The sequence below is a fragment of the Macadamia integrifolia genome, chromosome 6, assembly GCF_013358625.1.
Source record: "Macadamia integrifolia cultivar HAES 741 chromosome 6, SCU_Mint_v3, whole genome shotgun sequence".
Taxonomy (NCBI): Eukaryota; Viridiplantae; Streptophyta; class Magnoliopsida; order Proteales; family Proteaceae; genus Macadamia; species Macadamia integrifolia.
The window spans coordinates 38215185-38237325 of record NC_056562.1 but is presented as its reverse complement, the minus strand read 5'-3'; the positions used below and the strand labels follow the sequence as shown (position 1 = coordinate 38237325).

General features: G+C 37.2%; 1 protein-coding gene and 1 long non-coding RNA gene across 3 annotated transcripts in view; one reads left to right on the top strand and one right to left on the bottom strand.

Moving 5' to 3' along the window:
- Positions 1-10458: 10458 nt before the first annotated feature.
- Positions 10459-22141, bottom strand: part of LOC122082329 — a 39187-nt gene continuing 27504 nt past the window's right edge. Inside the window, exon 3 of the mRNA XM_042649817.1 lies at positions 10459-11254. Coding sequence (XP_042505751.1) covers positions 11137-11254 — 118 coding nt within the window. The 3' untranslated portion in view covers positions 10459-11136. The remainder of the gene's footprint in view (positions 11255-22141) is intronic.
- LOC122082331 lies at positions 18480-20948 on the top strand. 2 transcript variants are annotated; one of them, XR_006141282.1, is made up of 2 exons: positions 18480-19567; positions 20643-20948. It is a non-coding gene; the product is annotated as an uncharacterized LOC122082331 (long non-coding RNA). The 2 variants fall into 2 exon arrangements; XR_006141283.1 differs by having other exon boundaries at positions 20614-20948.

The following is a 22141-nucleotide window of genomic DNA, read 5'->3' as shown; positions in this document are numbered from 1 at the left end:
TACAGAAACGTGTGAACAGAGAGAAGAAACACATTACACAACACAAGTTAATTACCGTGTAATTCTAACATTGGTGCATCTAAAATACAATACATTTGGACATAAGAAGATAACAACACACAGACAACCGTGGTAGGGAAGGGGGAAACAGGAGATGTGTGGCGCAGGCAGACCTGAACCTCCTCGGATTTTCGACGAATTGGAGGAAAAGAAGGAGAACTACAAGAACAGATCAATCAATCAGAACACTTCGAAGACACCAAATTCCTCCAAAGGTACCGTCCACTAGCCATATCAACTAAAGTCCAAAATCCCGAACCAATAGCAGAACAAACCTGTAAACCAGGGAACGCACAAGCCTAAGGAAGAAATCAAAAAACTATTTGCAAAGAAATCTAAATCCAATGCGGGGTGTAGCGATCGCATTTACTACCTCGGTGGATAAAGGGATGGAAGGCGATTCAGCTGCTGATGATGATTCTTGGAGAGGAGAGTCAGATTCGTCGGAAAGTGAAGCTCCGGGTTTGGATTTGAGGTTTCTCAAGACGAAGAATCCAGCCAATGTGGCGGAGAGGAAGATGAGAATGAGCCTCAACGGACACATCTTCTTCTTCTTCGCCTATTCGAAGAGAACGAACGAAGAAGAATTAAGGGATTGTTCGGACACAAAACAACAGGGACGTTTATATCACTCGGTTTTATATTTTAGTGGTTGTGGGAAAGTTCTTTTCTTCAGAGGTTGCGTATGGGACTGGGGATTTCGGTTTTGCTGTGCTCGGAGACTTCAATAATACGACACACGTTTACTACAATTTCTGTTTACAAATCTCGGACCCAAAATACGTGTATTACTATTGCGTTCATATTGTGTATTACTTGGAAAAAAATAAAAAAATAAAAATATTAATAATATGTTCATAAGTAAACAAATACAATTTCTAACCTCCCTAAAAAAAGTCAACAAATACAATGACAAGCTAAGGCCTAGGTTAGCACTATGATGATGATGAATAAGGAGAAGAAAAATAAGTAGTTGACTAGTTGGTGTTGGTTTTGTCTCGTCAAAGTGCCAACTGAGATGAGATACAAAGGAAGGTGCCCCTTCTGCTTCTTACCCAATGTGAGTGGTGAAGTCTAGTTGGGACACTTGCGAGTATCTGAGTACTTTATGAAAGGAAAGAAGGTTCGGCATACTACTTTATAATGATTTTTTGTTGAAGATACAATATAGAAAGTTTGAAAATGACAAAAAAAAAAAAAAAAAAGTTTATAAGTAAGTAAGAGTATTAAACGAATTAGATGTGAATAACACTTTTAAAAAAAATTATACGTATAAAAATAATATAATATATGTTTAATACGGTTCCTCCATGAGTAAAGGGAGAAAGAACTCTGCCAGTCTGATGTAGCAACACCAGTATTCGAAGCCAATGGGAGGATGTGTGGGAACATCTTCAACACAAGGGGTAAGGGTAGTGTGGTCTTTTTATGCCCATCTATGTTTGGGTGTAGATAGCAACTAGCTGGTAGAGTTCTTTTCCCCTTTTAACCCAGAAAGATCTTCAAAGGGCTTTTTTATGATTGATTGAAATTAATAATGAAAGTAAAGTAAAACCATACTGCATAGAAGAGTGTTTGTCATAACCACACAAAGAAGAGGACCACAAAGGAATCCAAATCAACCTCAACTGACTTAAACATCTCTATTATTAGTAGTTATTATTCTATCCTAGGAATCAAGCAGTTAGGAAAAACAAGACAATAGTTTGGCGTAATCCAAATCCATTGGTCCACATGGACTGAGGTCATGACAATGGGCCTTGCTCCAAATCCAATGGCTCACAACGATTGATGTCAAATCATGTTGGAGAATGCAACTGGCTTTTACTGTGAAAATATCTTCTACCGCGAGTGCGGCGGTGTGGTCAGCATTGGATGACCTGGCCACGAGAACTAATCATTCATAGACTAATCGTCTGACTCTCATAAGGAGAAAATACTGTGCCGTCGCTATCAATTCAAACTTTAGTATAGCAAATGGTATTAGAAGCAAGGTCGTAGGTTCGGATCTTTCAGATTGATCCCAAGGGATTATTGGGGTCTCTTTCTCTCTAATGAATGCCTCTAAAAATAATTTATATACATCTTTAGGCCTTCATGAGGTGAACAGACGCCGAGGCATCTAGCAAAAAACCAGAGACAATGAAAAGGAAGTGGAAAGAGGTTCCAACTAAGAGTTAAGAGACTACGAAGATAACTGAGAAAAGTATTTTTAGCAACGGCAAACTCACAGAAAATAGAAAGGATTGAAATTTAGTTGCTTCCCGGGTTACACTCAAGTAGTTGCAACCCATCTGGCAGCCAAAGAAATAGAACCTAAAAGGGCATTTTGAAAAATACTATAACCTAGGAAGGTATTTGTGAACCCTAGGGGGAAGTAAATATTCCATTTCTTGGCTACCAGCAGGGGCTGCAACCCAAGTAGCAGCCAAATTTTTTCCAAGAAAGGGTTGTTGGGCTGGGGCGAATGTTAGAGTTGAATTTTTTTTTTCCCCCTTTCTTTTAAATAAGGTTTTCTAAAATGTACTATAGCTGCGTTTGGTAGTCATCCAGAAAAATGTTTCTGATGTTTTTCCGTTCTATAGAAACAAAAAACAAAAAAAAAACCAAATAAAGCGTTTGGTGTCAACTTGATTTTTTTTGGTTTTTTGGTTTTTTGGAACAGAAAAGGGAAAAAAAACGCTAGAAACGCAAAGTGATGGACATTTTGGTTTCGTTCTAAATACAAAAAAATTGAACAATAAGGGTAATTATTTCAGAAACATGTTCACCAAATACCATTTTTTTGTTTTAAAACGGAATTTTGACACAAAAATTGAAAATTCTGTTTTTGACATAAAACGTCGTTTGTGGAACTGAATGACTATCAAAGCAGCCTATGTCTATATGTACCACACATGTATAAAAAATGTTTTTCTTCACCCATAGAGGATGATTCATCAATGAAGGTCCACAAACCCCTATAACATTTTAATATATTCCCTAAAATACCCTTCCGATGACTTCTCTACTAGTCTCATGCTCAAGGTGATTGTGGGTCTACGAAAACTCAACCCTTTTGACATTATATATATATATATATATATATATATATATGACACACTTTTTATCTGTAATGGAATGCCTCTTGCCTAAAATAGTATATATGAGTTCTTACTGTCAAGATGTATGAGTTAAACTCTCTCAAGACTAATCTATCCAGAATTAAACAACACATAATCCATGCTTGGTCACATGAGGTGTCACATTTACTACAAGAGGGCAATATTCCATCTAGAGCTAAAAAAGATTGCAATTTAAGGTTGGAGATTTTTTAATTGGGGCCACGTGATGGAGAACTTTATTCTTATAATAGAGAAAGATAATCTGCTGCCTCCGTGGAATTTTCTTCCCACCTCCACCTCCACCTCCACCTCCACCTCCGACGCATTAGCAAATGGAAATATGGAAATCTAGAATGGCCGCCAAATAAGAAAAAATGACAATTAATTGGAAGCCAATCCAATCAATAACCTATCAAGTGGCCTTAAATATTTGACAAAAAGGTTTACCAAATTTCTTTTTGGACTTTTCTTCGCCGTGGAGTTGGTGAAAGCTGTGTGCTCACCACTTCCACTTTCCATTTTTTATTAGGGTTTTTTATTTTGTTTTGAGAAATGGTCGTAGCGGTTTTGGTTTATCCAATTGTAGATATGGTTTGACAATTTTTTTTTTGTAAGAATACAAATTAATATTTGTAACTCAATTAGTTATTTATGGGAAAATTACATCCCCTCTCTAATAATTTTCCGAAGTTACGTATGGATCCAAGGGTTTGAGCAAATTATGCCCCCTCCCTTGAAGCGTGAAGCATTCTTACATTTGAATCCAATCCATTAGAGACCGTGAGTTTGAATCCGTTATATGGTGAGATCATATTTTTATACCTAAAATACCCCCCAGAACAAAGTGAAGTGATCAAAATACCCTTCACTTAAAATGAGTTTGAAAGGGGGAAATCCTCTCATCATCCCTTTTATCCAAAAGCGCCTCGGATAAGCCCTAACTGCAACGAGGTGTTCATCCAAGCTTTCCCTCTTTCAATCTTATTTTCTATCTTCATCCAAGCCCTTTCCATCTTTCAATTCGTCGTCTTCATCGTCTTCATCTACACAGAAGGTTTGATCAACTGTGTGAGAAGTGACGGAATCTCGGTTCATACCTCAGACGTGAGAAGCGACGGAATCCTTGCGAAGTTGACAGAACTTCTAGACGACGACGGCATCTTCGTGAACCTCATGGAAGGTTCGATCGACTGTGTCCTTGCTGCGATTTCCCTCTGAATTGGTAAGAAGAACTTGTGTATCTTCAAATTTAGGGAATATAGAGAAAAAGGAAAATGCATATCTTCGATATACTCTATTTTCGATTCAACTGTGCATATTATTGTGTTTTTTTTTTTTACTGGGATTTGCAAGTTCTTTTTTATTTGATTTGCTCTTTAGGGTTTCTCTGATTTCCCTCAGGAGAAAAGGAACCTTCAACTTATCGATAGGAGACAAAACCTTCACCAGGAATGATTGTTGAGGTCAATTTGCAGAGGTGAGGTGCTCAGAGATAGGGAACCTTAATCAGAGACAGGGAACCTTCTCCAATGGCTATATGTTTTGAGGGCAATACCCATTTTATTGGTATTTTCCTAAAGGGTATAATGGGTCTTTCCCCTAAAGGGTATAATGGGTATTTCCCCTAAAGGGTATAATGGTCCTCTCAGCAAAAGATTTAGATTAATAAAAGGGTATTTAAGTCTTTTCATGTTTGAACTTAACAGAATCCTCATAGCCTCAGCTTCAGGGGAGGGGGCATAATTCGCTCAAACCCTTGGATCCACGCGTAATTTCGGCAAACTATAGGGGAGGGGGATGTAATTTTCCCTTAATTTAACAATTACATCTTTCAATTTCAGTATCGGAATTATGAGAAGTTCCATCTCTTTATCACTACAAGATGAAAATTATATACACATTTTTGCTGAATCCTCTTTAGAATTTGGAGCACAAATATTCACCACATGATAGATAGAATAGGGAAAATTATGTCTCCCTCCCCTGAAGTTTGCCGAAATTACACGTGGATCCAAGGGTTTGAATGAATTACGTCCCCCTCCCCTAGATTTTCTAAGATTCTTACAATTAGGTCAAATCCGTTAGTTCTCATTAAATTGGGACTGTTAGTTGATGATGTCACCTAATAGCATAACATTTAATGCCCAAAATACCCTTACTATGGTGAGATTCCCTCTATACCCTTACTATGATTTCTGTTTTTTTTTAGTACTTACTCTGTCATACCCACGTCGAAATTTGCTGGCGATAGGTGGTTCAAAGGTGGAAAGTATACCAAGAGAGTAAGGAGTGGAAACTTGAATGTCGTTGATCCCGGCGAGTGTAAGAACATTATGAAGGATTCTCATGATTGAAAGGAGCTAGGCAATGAGGTATTTATCATTGGTGGCCATGATTTTGTTGCCAAAAACAATGCGGTTGATGAGAGTTTGTGGGTGAAAAGGGCATTTTTAGCGGCGACCCAGGAATGAGCAGTGGCAAGATTAGTGAGAGAAGGGATGTCGCCATTGTTGATAGTGACTATGGCAGCGATTCCAGCTTTGACGAAAGCACGGAGGAAATCAGGGTTAGCATTCAAAAGCTTGACCCTATCAATGATATTGTTCTGTTTGAGGAAAGACGTGACTTGGCTGGGAGATGGGATGTTGTTTCCATTTGCGTCGTAGTTTACACCTATAGCAGTCGAATCATGGTCGAGAAGGGATGCGAGGAGGAGAAGTCCACAAGGCTTGGACATGGTTTAGTTGCAGTGGGGACTATTGGTGATAAGCAACTCATCCGATCCATCTGCTGAGTCATTTTCAACTGCAATTAGATTATCAGGGTCACTCTCCAAAATAGTGCAATCATCATAAAAAACGTCCCCAGAGATCGGTTTCGCTCTGTCCATAGGCTTGGAAATCTGAATCTCGCACACAAACACCACATCGTCAGAATTTTCTGTTTCACCGCCATCGGGATCAAGCAGTTCCGAAATCCAATCGAGGTTATCGTCACTGCCTTCATCCCAAGTGCCATCTTTGTCAGGGCTAATTTCAAGGATTTCAGAATTAGATCTATAATAACTCTAAAAACAAAAAATGGCCGAATAAAAACTAGATTTCCTTTCATGGGTACCCAAAAACAATAAAGGGTTCTACGTAATAAACCCTCCTTGAATAGAATGCGATGGGGTTACATAGATTCAATATTTTCTTCAAAAAGCCACTTGATTTTTGGGCTTTTGATGCTTTCGGACTGCAAAACTATTTTTAACATCAGGGCTTTGATTTGAAAGGGATGCGACGAGGATGAAGGTGAAGAGGAGGAGAAGCCCACAGTCTTCTGGTTAAAGGATAAAGTGGTCTTTTGACTTTTAAAATTAATAGTAGACTAACACCGTTAGGCTCAAGAGAAGGCGACGTAATTCATTCAAACCCTTGGATCTACGTATAATTTCGACAAACTACAAGAGAGGGGGCGTAATTTTCCTGATATAATAAAGCTGAAAAGACAATGAGGAATAGGAAGAACCCTATTGAGTCATCAAGTCATCAAGAAAACGTATATTTTATCATTTTGTAAACAAATAAATTTGAGATCTCTTATTTGCATGTTAAGTTTCAACTAAAGCAGAGTTGGCCAAATATTATTATAAAGCTTCATGTGTGAAACACCTTTGACATGGAGAGCACTCTTCTCCTCTCCGATTGTTCTTTCTATCACAGTTAGAACTCCTCAACTTCCTATGTGATAGACATGCAAGCTTCAGCCCATAAGAAATTGGGGTTAATTTTTACTCCTACTTTTTCCAATTATAGATAAAAATAATTTCATTTCATTGCATAAAATTTTTTAACAAATAACTAGAGGCTTTAGAAGAGGAAAAAAAAAAAGAAGTTAAATAGCATTATTCCAATCCCAACTGAAAAAAAAAAAAAAAAAAAAAAAAAAAAAAAAAAAGAACTGGGAAATAGCTTAAGAGTGAGTTTATTTAACAAAATTATAAAAATGTCACAAAATTTTGTTTGGTAAAAGTTTCTTCAAGCCACCAGCAGAGGACTCTCTCTCTCTCTCTCTCTCTCTCTCTCTCTCTCTCTCTCTCTCTCTCTCACACACATGAAATGACCTTGCTAACCTTCCACATATGAATCTATTCTGATTGGTGTGCTCAGGGCTCACCTATGCCGCTTGCTCGGAGAGCCATCTCTCATTCTATTATAATGAAATGATCAATGGAATCTTTGCAAAGTTATTATAATTTCATTAAACTTAAAATACAATTTACTTTTAAAATTCTTCCAATGCATGTAAACTATGACTAGTGAAATAGCTAGGGCCTCTCTCCATGTCTCTGGCAATTAAAGCAATCGCCTTTTTCTTTTTTCTTGTTTTCTTAAAAAATCATGTACTTCATCAAAATCTTCGTTCAGTCCCTATCAAGTTGCATTAGAAAGTCCTAAAGAAACTCCTTATTCCCCTCAATCAAAAGCTTCATCTTTTGGAAGTGTTTGCACCAATAATAATAATAATAATAATAATAATAATAATAATAATAAATAAATAAATAAATAAATAAATAAATAAAAATCTTTTGAAGTGTCTTTGAGGAGCAATTCCAATCTTTGACATTTATATTATCCTCATATTTAAAAGGATCGAGAGGTTTCCCACTAATATCATAATGCAATTTCCCGCCCAATAGGCATTGTGGGTAATGAATTGTCTAATAAGGAGCATTTGATATGGAGAGAGAATGTGTGGAGTCCATGAATAGAATATAAAAAGGTGTGTAAAGGAATCTGCATACTAATGTCATGGTCTTTCTTTTTCCTCTCTAAGAAAATCAAGGTTGTTTATATCCTTTCCGTCACAAGGACACATCATATTTATTTGTGAACTTTCAAAAAGACTTTGACTTGGAAAACTTAATTAAAAAAGAAGAAGTAGAAGAAGAATATATAGCTTTTAATGATTTTATTTTCGATTTAATTTTCAATGAGGTATTTTTCAAAAAAAAAAAAAAATGAAATTATTATCAGATCATCATCTATTGTGGAAATTGTTTATAATAAAATTTGTGGTTATAGAAATAAAATAGTTTATGATTGTCTTATTGGCCTGATTGCCAATAAGTTGGCTTGCTTAAGGAGTTATCTTAGGAGTCTTAAAAAAGCAAGCAACCAACATGGCCATGTTGTGAATAGAAATCAACTTAGTCCATAGCTGGCCATTAAATGGAAGCCAGCCATTACTTACAATGTGATGGAGGCTGCTACGTCAACACCAAAACTTCAGCTGCAAGATGAGTTCTTAGAAATGACAAGAGGTATTTGGCTAATCTTCAACGAGACGCGCTTTCTTGGAGTCAAAAAAGATTTTGGAAAGCTTACTGATGCGAAACTAGCACTGCCAGCCTTTAGCCAGTTTGGAGATTCTACTGCAAGGTCATGGATTTTAAGATCTGTTGCAAGTGAGGTGTCTAAAAGATGTGTTGTATGGAATGTTTTAAGATGTGTTTGATATGCATCTGTGATTTAAGTGGGTTGCCCAAATAATTGGGACGAATTGGGGATTGTGTGTAGGTGTGTGGTTTCAGATTCGATTCTCCATCTCTGATTTAAATGGAGACCGTGGCGGTGAGTTGCTACGCTACTCTTCCCGAGGATTAGTTGAGGTGCACATAAACTGACCTGGACACCTTGGTTAACAAAATATATATATCAAAATATTAATGAGGAACTCTCGATTACAAGGTCCTAAAGTTTGGATTTTTTTTTCTTTTTTCGGTAAACCATATGATGGATGTAGAGGCAACTATGGCAAAAATTAAGCTTTTTGTGCCTTCCTAAAACATTTGATTATGAAAAATAGACTCCAAAATGCCTATAACAATTTCAAACTTATTGTTTGCACAATTGTGGAGAAAAGAATCCTTCAAAAATGGCAAGAGTGTTGAGATAAATGTAGAAACACAAGGAGTATATCAAGCAAATAATCACAAACAAACATAAGGATCTAACGTGGTTTGGCATGAATGTCTACATCTGTCTACATCCATCTGAGATAACCAAATTTTTTTATTTTTTTTTTAACTAAGAACTACCTCACTATGTGATCTCCTTTGCTTTTGTGTTGGATTTTCTTTATAGAAACAATATATAGTACCTTAGAAACCCTAATCTCACACAAAATTAGAATTTTACTTATTTACATGTAATGGACCTAAAAACCCATCCTATAAACTTAGAAGCACAATAATAACTACTTGGATCCTGATAGAATACCAGATACAAAACCCAACATTGAGACCGAATACAAAAACCTAATAGATGATAGATAAATGAAGTGTTGGATGGGAAATTCAATTGGCCCATACAGGGTATAAGATATCATTTTCTATACCAATTGCCCTCGATAGTGTTCTTTCTAAAACTTAAAAGTTTTGTCATACTAATTGTGGAGCCATGGCTTACATTTCCATGTCCAAACTTAAAACAGTACACATGCCAGTGGGACATGGACTGTAATCTCCCACCAACTCCCTATCCAAATTCTAAAACATAATCTTCTTTATTCTTTACCTTATCTCTATTCCAACAACAATGAAGAAAAGATAAGCTTATTCATATAAAACAAGAAAGCTTCCACCTTTAATGCCTTATATTTGAAGAAAAGGATGAGCCAAATTCAATGCAAACCTAACACATAAAGAAGTAACCATAGCAATCGTAAATGGGCTTACTTCTGACCTGGCCACCATATAGTGCTTGGTCGGTGTGTCTGCTTTCATCTCTGCTAAATCCATTGACATTTGCGTCATAATAAAAGCAAAACCATTGGATCACAGAAGGCAATGACAAGAACAGAACAAATTGTTAAAATATCTAATCCAAAAGCTTAAGCTAATTGGTGGAGAAATGCTAAGTAGGTTTTTATGATCGGTAAAAATGATTCCATGACTACTCTCCCCTTCCCAACTAACCCTAAAATTCTTACACCATATTGATGAGGCAAAGTTCTGTTTTCATTCGATGCGCCTTTAAAGACAGTTTAGTGATAGTTTCAATTTGAGCCTTTTCCATTAACCCTCACTGAATCATTCAGGAGGGTCAGGTAAAGCTGGGCATAGAATCACTGAATCAAAACATTCTTCCCATCACTCCAGGGAAAACACTCATGCGGCTTCCCATGTAGTGTGACAGTTCAGTTCAAAGTAGATATGTTAATTGGATGACCGGTGTAAGGAACAAATTGACATTGCTCTGTGGCTAATCAACAAGTTTTACCTCTAATAGCAATCTGTAGCTGATCATCCATTGTAACTGATAACTATAATCCAGTTTGACTCAAAAAATAGTTCACTTTAATAGTTATGACCTACATCAGAGGAAATATGCATGCCATCTCTCATTTCATATTCATCCTATAAAATGTATGCGACCACCAATTTCTTTTACAAAAAAGATACAAAGCAACCAGTTTATGAAATCTTAAAATAGGCTGCTTGCCTTTCAGAACAGATGGGGGAGGGGATAATGTCAACGTTGAAGGTTTTATGGACGGGCTCACTTATATGGAATAATATATGGATCAGCATTATCTACCTTTCCTTGCAGAAAGCTGATGTGGCAATTCCGACAATTGAACATCTAAGGAATGATTAGAACTGGCCACATTATCGAATTTCAGACTAAAGTTTTGATCACTAGAACTCCCATGTTTGGCATACCACTTTGTAATCATATTTTTCAATGCTTTATTTTGCCGCATGGCCATCTCCATTTGGCTAAAACAGGGTCCTTGAAGTCTACGTTTTCATAACATTTCAATTGCATCTAACTTGCGATGAGGCAGAACTAAATGCCCGTCCATAGATTCCATATTGGTGTGTCCGGCCAAAAAACCTGATTCCAAATGTTAATGTCTTTTCCAATCTTCTTCTTTCATTTTCTTTTTCTTTTCTGTTTTTCTTTTTTTTTCCTCTCCCTCTTCAATTAAATGACCAAAGCGACTGTACATCTGGTCTGGAAAATAGGCCCCCAATCACAGGCCTTGCCGAGGTTGAGTTTCCAAAGTTTTCCCTTGAACCATGAACATCCCAATCCTTTCTGCAAGACCACAAGAGCAAATAAAATTTGGATGAGGATCAAGTATCATAACACACACACGACCTGTAAAACGGCGTAATGAAAAGGGCAAAAAAAAAGTCTAAGAAGGTGATAGCTAATAATGTGAAGTCCAACATGTTAGCAAACAGATTCTAATGCCATTCAATGAATTGACGGGGGCTTCCAAGAAACAAATTTCTAAATCTGATAGAGAAGTGGAGGAATAAAATTACATAATGCCAAAGAAAAACAAACTCATGAATTCGTATGCACCAAAACACCATTTCTAACAGTTGTTCTTAGCAAAAACTAATGGCAACATTGACTACACAGCATCCTGAGACCAATTCAACAGCATAGCAGTGCCAGTCCTGAGTTAACCTACATAATAGCCTTGACAAAATCAATGACTAGACAGGTTTAGTTTCTAATTTGAATTAGCACGATAGGAAGATAACTTGGGGTCCACCATGGAGCTCAATACCTCACAAGGAGCAATTCCACTCTTTGGTCACACACAAATAAAAGGTCATCAATGTTCGGAATATGGTTAAGGTGGACCCAATGGGGAAATGTTCAAGTAAATACCACATCAAAATAAGGAAGATGCACGGAATGGAGAAAAAGGAAAGAAACTAGAGTTTATTTTTCACAAGCTGAAAAATTGCTTCAACATTTTTATCTTTGGTTGGGGATGCATACCCAGTTTATGTAAGCCCCGAATATAAGTATATACTTGCACCTACTGTACCTTTTTTTATATAAATAAAAACCTATTTGTGAAACCCTTTTTTTTTTTTTTTTAAGTTTTTCCTCCTAGTTTAGCATTAGTTCAATCCTCTCCAGAAGCCTGCTCAGCCTTGAAATCAGAAACAACTGACCCCTGGTTATTAAGATACGGAAAATTTCCTATTCTGTCTCCACTAACAGTTTAGCCTAAAACTGTGATTTAGATTATGGTTTTTTTGGGCTGCCATCAGAACCCCATTGTTAGTCCCTCCAGTCAGCCCAATTTGATGTGCTTTCAACTGGGACTAATTTACCTAAAGTGCCTAATGTACTAAGGGTTGGGCTTCCAAACAGGCTGATGATTCTAATTCCAAATTAAATGTCATTCCATCATTACTTTTCACCCTCTCATCATTTTCATTCTCATTGTTTTTACTAAAACTTTCTTTTTTTGAATAAATTATTCTCCAATATATATATATATATATATATATATATATATATCGAGACAGAGAGAGAGAGATAAGAATAAGTTGGGTTAGAGCTGATTTGGGAGTTGTTCCGATTCATGACAAGCTCATAGAATGTTGCCTAAGGTGGTTTGGACATGTTCGGTGTAGACCTTTGAATGCTCTTGTAAGGAGGAGTGATCAGATCCAGATGGAGGGAGCTAATATAGTTAGGGGCAGGCCTAAATTGACCATTGAAGAGTTAGTAAGGAAAGACATGCAGAAGCTCGGTCGAGATCGTAGTATGACATTAAACAGAGCTGTTTGGAGGGCAAAGATCCATGTTGCTGATCGCTTTTAGGTGGGATGTCCCGGAGACGTTGTTTTGCTATGTCTCTTTCTTTTTCTTTTCTCCTTTCTTTCCTTTGCTTTTATCTTCACTATCACGGATCCATGTAACCGACCCCATTTAGTTGGGAAAGGCTTTGTTGTTGTAGTAGAAAGATAGTTGGGATGGTCAGTTCATGGCTTTATGCAGGATCCAATGGACTTGATTGGTCTGCAGGTAATGGGTCCACTAACGGAATGGAAGAGATCCCAATCTGACAGCCAGATATGGGCCATATTTGATATCAGATGTAACGGTCAGATATTGGATCTAGAGGATGATATAGCAAGATCCGAATCTAGGATGAGAAGGTAATTAAATCAATGCAGAGGGCTTTCTGAAATTAAATCATAGTAGTGGAGTAAAATATAAAAAAACTCAGAACGTGAGAGGCTTTAATCAATTACCAGAAGAATCTGGCCATAACTGTAAATACATCTTCTACCTCATGTTAAAGCAAGAAAACGACAGAACCAATTGTGGAATAAGAGAGCAGTAACAACTTAAACTCAATTAAATCAAGATAGTGCTTCACTAACTAAATCCCCAAGTCTAGCATTCAATTCCTAAGCCAGAAATAGAGTTCTAAAGAAGCTATAAAGGTCGGTTGAAGAAAGTTTCAGAAACAGAGCACGAGTTCAGATATGCAACTTTGGTTCTCACCCTAGGCATTGTTACATTCAATTTTAACTCCCCTGGTATAAATACACCTCCCCGGTTTTAGATAGTCTTACACATCTTTGGGTCGTAGCAATATTTCTTTTTCTATCCATAGGATGTTCCATCCAAAGACTCCCAGAATTATTCTGTTCAGTGAACTGGCATACACTTGGTACTTAATAGAGAAAGGGGTTTGATATTTGGTATTTCATGTAGCCAGTTTTCCTAATAGAATATATCTTTAAGTATGAAAGACAGCAATTTCAACTAGTTCTTAATTTCTCTTATCAAAATAGAATTGTTACAAGATGGAATCAATTCATCCTCTAAGAAAGTTTCAGAATCCAACCCAACCGGTAGAATCATTAGGGCTAAAACCAGTAGTGACAAGAAATTTAATATCTCCAAATATAGGGCTCAGATCAGGCCCAAACTCCACTTGAATTGAAGTAACTACTAAAGCTCCAAGCTCAATGAGCCAAATTAATTCAACAAATCCCAGTTTTGTTTTCTTCTCTGGAGTTCTGCAGCCCAATAGGCATTACGGCCATCCACCTCGAGATCTGAAAGAATATTCCGGAGTTTTCAGTGCGGAATTAAACCCCCTCTTTTGTTGACAAGGATCCGCTCTTCTTATATATTTAACAAGCCCTAAAGTATGTAGAACCAAAAGCCTCATTCATAAGTTGCTGGGGTTGGTAATGAAAAGGAAGATGGGTAGCACAGTCATGGGAACGACCCTCAAAGTTTAGTAGTGATTCAATGGCTCTGCCTGGATGGATATAATGATATTGATAGATGAATCAAAATAGAAACTCCAATAGTAGCCTGCGAATGGTACTGATATCTCCCTCTAAACAGTCATATAACTCCACAAATATTCACCAAACGGCAGTTGATATTCTCAACCCAAAGTGTTATGTTATAGAGCAGCTATGAAGGATTAAAACATCCATCAAACAAGAAGATAAGACTGAGGTAAAGTTCTGAAACTTACTTGATATTGCAGAAAACAGAATGAAAGAAGGGTTTAGGGATAAAGAAAATATGGCTTGAACCTCTCATTCAAGCCTGGACCAGCATCTCATCAACCATGCAAAGCCTCTCACCTTGCAAACTGCATCTCACAAGGGAAACAACACATAGCCATGTCTTCTCTTTTGCCTAAAATTGCGAGGTGTATGTAACAGCCCCCTCTTTTATTAATTAACAACACTAGTCCCCCCCCCCCTGCATGGAGAAGGAAACCCCCACAAAATAGTAACCAATTAAAATAAAAACTAGTCCTAGTATAAGATCCAACTTCTAGATACATCTCAAAATAGGAACATTCAATAATTAGTAACTACTACTAACATAAAGAGAATTAAAGCAAAATAGAAACTATTAAAAGTCCCCCACGCATGGACTAAGTAATATGTAGTATTGGGCCTAAGCCTGGCCCACGAAGACCATGAGGACTTGGGCCTATGCTAGCTGGGCAGATTGGGGTGGCTGGGCTGGCCTTCTTCCTCCTTCGATCTACATCAATACTTCTGCAGCCCCCATCAAATACACTAACCCAAAGCCCAAAAAAACTGTGCAAGAATGGTGGCTGCTTGTAAGGATACCTTACACCTTCCAGCAGTAATGTTTGGCAAGAGTCACATGAAGGATTCCAATCAGGTCATCAGCCTAAACACTGCTTCAGACCATGACTAAAGGACACAAAACTACTATTCCGGAAATGGAAAAGCAGTCCCAAAACACCATCATGACATGATGCTGCCACATATCAACTCACAAGCAACATGATGAACGTCATAACATGAACCTCCAAGCAGGTTTGTGGCAGTGGCAAACCCCACTTGAGGGACATCTGTAGGACCATTGTCATCCACTGGTTGTTCAGCCATCTTTACTGGCATACGCAAATATCCTACCACAAGCTGGCCTGGATCCAGGGTTTTGCCTGAGATGACCTGTCTCCCATCAACAGGTAGTCTTAGCAATGTAAAATAGGAATCAGACCTCCACATGAACAGAGGTTTGAAAAACACTAAACTCAGCAAAGACTTGAAAGTTGGGTTCATGGTCAAGACCGACAATGTTGCTACAAGCTACATCCAGTCCCAAAAGAAGCTTAGCCCTAATCAAGCACATTGGCAAGATTTCTTGGCCAACGTAGACACATGGTGTTACGAGTATCAACCAGGGAGAATCAACCAATTGGCTGATGGCTTGAGTAGGAAAGTTGAGCTTGCCTCCCTGAAGATGGAGAAGTTGGCTAAATCAACGTCAAATTTATTAACCCAAAGGCATCTATATCGATTTTCACTACTCCAAATGTAATTTTTGGCCTCTCCTTTCTCTTTCAATTCCTCTAATCTGCACCATAGCAGACTAAATCCTGGTTTCATGGATTGTGCAATCCCAATCATGGCCATTGCCCTGTCTATCAGAATCAGGTTATGCCAATCTGGTCTGTAATACCTAGCGAACTTGGTTTTCTCACACAGATTAGGCCAGTCCAAACTGACTCAGACTAGTGTTGCCCAGGAAAAAGTGCACATTCATACAAATCTCTTCTTCTCCCTCTCCCTCTTCTAACAAACTTGGTCTTCACAGGCAGATTAGGCCAGTCAAAACCGATTCAGACTAGTGTTGGCCAGGAAAAGTGCACATTCATACAAATCTCTCTTCTAATGAATAACAATTGAATTTTATACAATCATATAAAGGAGGCAAAAGATACCTACATACAGCCCACAAGGGAAAATAGTATAAAATAAGAACGGAGCCAAAATCCTCCCTCATTTGTGCTAGGCAGGCCCAATGTGTAAAAAAATTGTCTCCTGTTCCCCACCTCATTCTAGCTAATTAATCCACCATAGAATTACTTGCCCCCTGGACCTCACACATGCGGGAGCCTCATGCACTGGGTATGCCATTATTAGAATTACTAGCCTTATATCCAAAGGGATGTTTAAATTCTTGTTCCCATACAAATCTTTAAATCTTTGGTCCAGATGTTCCCAACTAAGAAACCTCCTGATATTAGCCTCATCCAACAGGTACACAAACACATCAACGCTGAAAGCAGAGGATGAATCCAGGAATAGAGCAGGATTTTATACACAAGGTAATGACCAGGATAGGTAGACTAACCAAGCCTTCAACTGTAGGATTTTTTAATCAGAAGAACAACAATGACCAGCTCAGTAATATAACAGAAAATCAGAACAGAGAAGACACAATAAGACTGTCGATCCCGATAGATCTGGTTACTCAGGTCAAACTAGCAAGCGGGTCCAGTAGCCTAGCAGGGACTATTACAGGCCTCGTACAGTCCAATTAATATGAGCAACAGCATAGAAGGGCATATAAACCAGAACACATCAGAACAATCCTATCGATTTCAGTTTCAGCCTTAGGAACTCACTACAGGACAAAAATAAAGAGATTTGTTATATCTCAATAACCACTGGCCAGAAAGGCCTCTTCTTTGGATCTAATTCTTCCCTAGGTGAGGCCGTGAGGGGGACCTCCAATCCAAATATCAGCCCAAGCTGATGGCAAGTTTGGTCTGGGCAGAATCTGAAAATTCTCACAAAACCTTTTATTTCTCGGGACAGAATTGAGAGAGGAATTGATTCAAAATACCTGTAGAATTAGGACAGATCTGTAACACCTTGAGTTCTATAGACAAGAAGAAGATAGCTTGAAGAAAAAAACCTCTCAGGCTTCACACCACAGAGAATCAATTGGATCAAACACCAATTCCATCAGCCTTGATCAAACACAAGACAACTCTTCATGGAGAAGACAATAGCAGTAGCCATTAATTTGTTTATCAAAAATCGTTCCAGATTTAGGAGCCTTCTCTTCTTTATTTATAATGTTGATGGCATAGTTTTTAAGGCGCTGGTAAGGCGACGCCTTAGCAGCGCCTTGGTGCTGATGCAATCTAGAGAAGGTAAGGCAGTGCTCCGCCTTATGTGATTGGCGCCTTATGGATTTTTTTTTTTTTTTAAACACATTTTAAAATTACTTGATGAAGATTCCAAATATAGATTTTTTATTGGTAGGTGTATGGTTTTGTTAACACTTGAGATGTATGGGATCAGTTTTACTCCATCAAAAATAACCAAAACAAACAAAATAAAAACACGATTCACAAACAGGGTTTGGATTTTGCCAAGGGTTTTAAGAAAGGGCTTTGAGAAGGAATCAAGGAACAAGGAAGAACCATTGATCCAGGCCACCATTTTGCTCCGGCAGCGATGAGCTTCATTCTTCTTTGACGGGAGTAGAAATATAGTGGATGACCTTAGGACTTAGCATGGTTTTAAGTATCTCCGATACCGATACGATACCCTCCGATACGTATCTTAAATTTAGCTAGTCGATACGATACACACCGATACGATACATGCAATTTTTAAAATCCTTTCGTATCGATATATACCCTACAATACATACCGATATGCATCAATATACCACCAATACACATCGATACGATACAATACGATATGCCTCGATACGACTTTATGAAAAATATAAAATTGAGGTAAAATGTACGTTTCGATATGTATTGGTACGTATCGGTGAGTATCGATATGTATATATCGGCACGTATCGGTGAGTATCGATATATATTGGTACGTATCGGTGAGTATCGATACGTATCGGTGAGTGTCGGTACATATCGGTGAGTATTGGTAGTGCGCTACGGTCATATAATGGCCAAGATGGGTAATTTTTCAAAAAAACACGATTTTTTGAAGGGTTTTTGTTCCAAAGTTGCTGTCAGCCATATTTCTCTCTAACTAAAGTGGAAATCAAGGTTGGGAACAAGGATTTTACATTTATGGGACAACTACAAACATTGAATTCTTAGTATGATACCCTCAATTTAGTGTTTATGCATAATACATATTATCAATAGTTTTTTTTTAACAAACTCTTTATGCAAAAGTGTTTAAAAAAATGTTTCCTATCCATTTATGTGTATCTTTAGCGTATCTTAGCGTATCTCCGATACGATACGATACTCTCCGATACGTATCTTAATTTTGGCCGACCGATACGGTGACCGATACCGATACTTTAATCCTTGGCTAGAGATGAAGTCAATGTCAACTATAGGAGACTTAAAAGCCATCTTTTTGATCTTTCGTCTCTAACACAGGGGACCCAGTTGAGAAGTGTAATGAATGGGGTGATAATAAGCCATAGGCTTTATATTGATGGCCTTGGTCCATTTGTAGGTCTATATAAATTTGATTTACTCAAAATGTTCACTTTTATATCCAAATTACGGGATAATGGTTTCCGTTTGGGAACATAGGTCTTGCGCCAGCACCCCAGCCAGTGAGAGTTCGTGAATGGGTAGGAGGGGTGCAATAGTCATTTTGCACCCCTTATGTCTGGGTAGAAGGACACGTTTCCAAACATAAAATGCATTTCTCCAAAATATATAAAGAAGAAAAGAACCCTATCCGCTGGCATGTCTCTACGTCTAGATATAGGCGAACGCGAAAAGACTGCTCTCCTCCTCCCAACTCACCCAGATGCCTCAGCATCTCTCAATTGACTTGCACGTTGGCACAATGGCCACGCAAGCAGACATGGTTTTCTTATCCTTATATAAAATAGGGGGAAGAGTTCTCTGTCTAGGAACTTGACCCTGCACCTGTTAGAAAAAAAAAAGAAGGAATTATTAAGTTGCTTAGTATTTAATATCTTATCAATAATGATAAGATTGGTTTTGTGAGTGATTAACTCTAAGTAGGAAATCTTTATGCCAAAGTTGGGTTTATATACAACTCTTACGAATAGGGATTTTGGTTGGAGGTATACAAAAACTCTAAAAACCAAAGCAAAATAGGATTTTAATTCTCTCTTCTTTTATATTGTCGTGCTCCTCTCCCTCTCTCACACGCTTAATCTCTACACTAATAATTGAGTGGTAATTAGGGTTTTGTGAAAACTCTGACTATTGAGGAAAAGCTTGGACTCAAAGGGAACGCAAAGCTGTACGTGTGGGAAGGACTCATTGTGAAAGGGCTAAGATCGCGTGGAGATTCTGCACTTGTAGAGTTTCAAGTAATGATCTACGCCCCTCTATTAATGATTGTTTGAATGTCTGACCCTACCAGTGGGACGATCCAAATCGTTTCTGCACCTTCAATGGTATCAGAGCTTCCCTACTGATGGGGAGGCATTCTGTTTAATGTCATGATATTATGTATTTGATCCATTAATTTTGTTTTCAATTAAAAAAAAAAATAGAAGATTTTTGTTCATTATTCCGTGAACAGTAGTGTACTGTTCATAGAATAATTAAACCTTTCCTTTTGTTGTTTTTTTTTTCAAAGGAAAATATTTTTGTTTTTAAATTTAAAAAAAAAATCCCGATTATGAACAGTGAACACTAGTCACAGTGTGAACAGTGTGCTGTTCTGTTCATAGAAAGAAAAAAAAATTGTAGGTACGACCAAGAAAGAAAAGAAAAGAAAAGAAAAAAGGGGTAGGGTTTGTGAAACCCTATCCAGAAATTACATTCAAAAATTATATAAATGACCTTTATTTAAGTGTTAATTTTTTTCCTTGTATGGGTTTAAGTGTTTATTTAAGCCTGAGTCGGTTTATATAATATGGGCTGATTGTTTTCTTTCACTGAAATGGCTCATTATGGTATGGACTATATTCTGCCATATGGGCAATAGTACTTAAGTACCTATTTTACATTAAATATGATTTAATATTAAAGGTTGTGTGTGCATGTATATGAGATCAGATGCACACATGATACTTTCTTGACATAATAACATGGGTTTTTACTAAATGTTAGTAAAATTTTATGTGATTTTTATAATTGTTATTTTTTCATATATTTGGAATGAAATTGAAAGGATTAAATACATAATATGTGTAATGGATATTGTTAGTGGTTATGGGATTTAAAATGGGCTATGATGATGGATATTTAGATAGCATGGCATGTATTTATGTGGTGGCTTGTATTTTATTTTTCTCTCCCTCTCTCTCCCTTTTTCATTATTATAAAAATTTTTACTCCCCTTGGGCAGCCCAAATGGTGGGTTGGTTTCTCAAGGTTTCTTTATTTTAAAGGAATGTAATGGAATTAGGCATTTTATTTTTATTTGATCGTGAAAAGACTGGAGGAGGAGATTGCTTAGAGGAAGCGACGGGAGATGGAGAAGCAAGTTTTTTGTTTTATTTCAATATAAAAGTTATTTTGGTTATAATTATTTGCATTGCAATATCACATAATTATGTTGTATGGGAGTAATTAAAGAGGTTATGTTACTCCCACCCATCTTGGAATCAAATTGATTTGCATGTGATGACAAATCTAATTCCAGATGTTATCCCATAACCACTAAGGCTTTGTTTTATATTTCATGTAAATGATTATTTTATGATTCCTAGTTACATGTGATGTATAGTGATATTATCACTCTATTGTGTTTTTAGAAGAGATGATTGTTCCCGTTTTCCTAAACTTAAAAGCGAGTGTGATATGAAAAATCCTAACTAGTGAGATTTCCATGACCTCCCTTAGTTGGTAAATGTAGAGGTCACATTGATATACTTTTACAGATGTCGATATGATAATACTTGAGTAGTTCTCTGATACCGTCTTCATTTATCTCATATGTGATAGGTAGATAACATGGTCAGTTGGAGGTGTACTGTGACAGTAGACACTAGCCCATGATGTAATAATTCACTCCGAAACAAATGGTATACACTTGACTTAAGTGTATGTTAACTGATAGGAATGGACATGACACTCAAGTGGCCAAAAATATTGGAAGTCTTAGAGATGGATAGAATATTCCATTCAACCAACATGTCTATGATGAACTCCAATAGGCTAAGTCATGTGCATAAGGGTTGAGATGTTCCAATCACACCTCATAGCTAAAGCTTAAGGTGTGGGTAATCATTGTATTTAGAATGGCCCTTTCTTTTTAATGATATTAATCATGTTAATTTTTTCTTATACATCATGTAGATATTCAATATGTCAAGCCAAATGAACTACGCTACGTTTATTAAAGACCATATCATGACTGGACCCAACTATGTTGACCAGAGGAGGAACATTAAATTGCTCATAATTGCAGAAGGTCTAATGTCTGTTATAAAAGATGGAGAACCTTCATTCCTTGACACTATGGAGGGCAAGGTGAAAACTGCCTATGAGTTGTTTCGACAAAACAATTCTAAGGCCAAGCTTTTTGTTTTGAATTCAATAGACAAGACCATTAAGGATTGTGTAAAGGATCCAAGTTTTGCTAAAGACATGTTGGAGGAGTTCAAGAAGTCGTATGGTAAGCAAAATAGACATGCATATCATCAGCTTGTCACTCTCTTCAAGGATTTCAGTTATCGACCATGTGATGAAATTACAGAATTTATTCCAAGAACTAGAAGCCCTGGGGACATCCTTAAAGCTGAATTATAAAACTGATGTCATATTCTACTCACTGTCTCAAAAAATCTACGGATTTTTTATTTGTAATTATAATATGAATAAAATTTTGGTAGAGCTTCCAGAGCAAGGCAATATGTTGTAAGAAGTAGAGGCGGCACATAAGAAGCAAAAGCTTGAGGTCTTGTCTATTGAACTGAAGTCTTCTTCCTCTA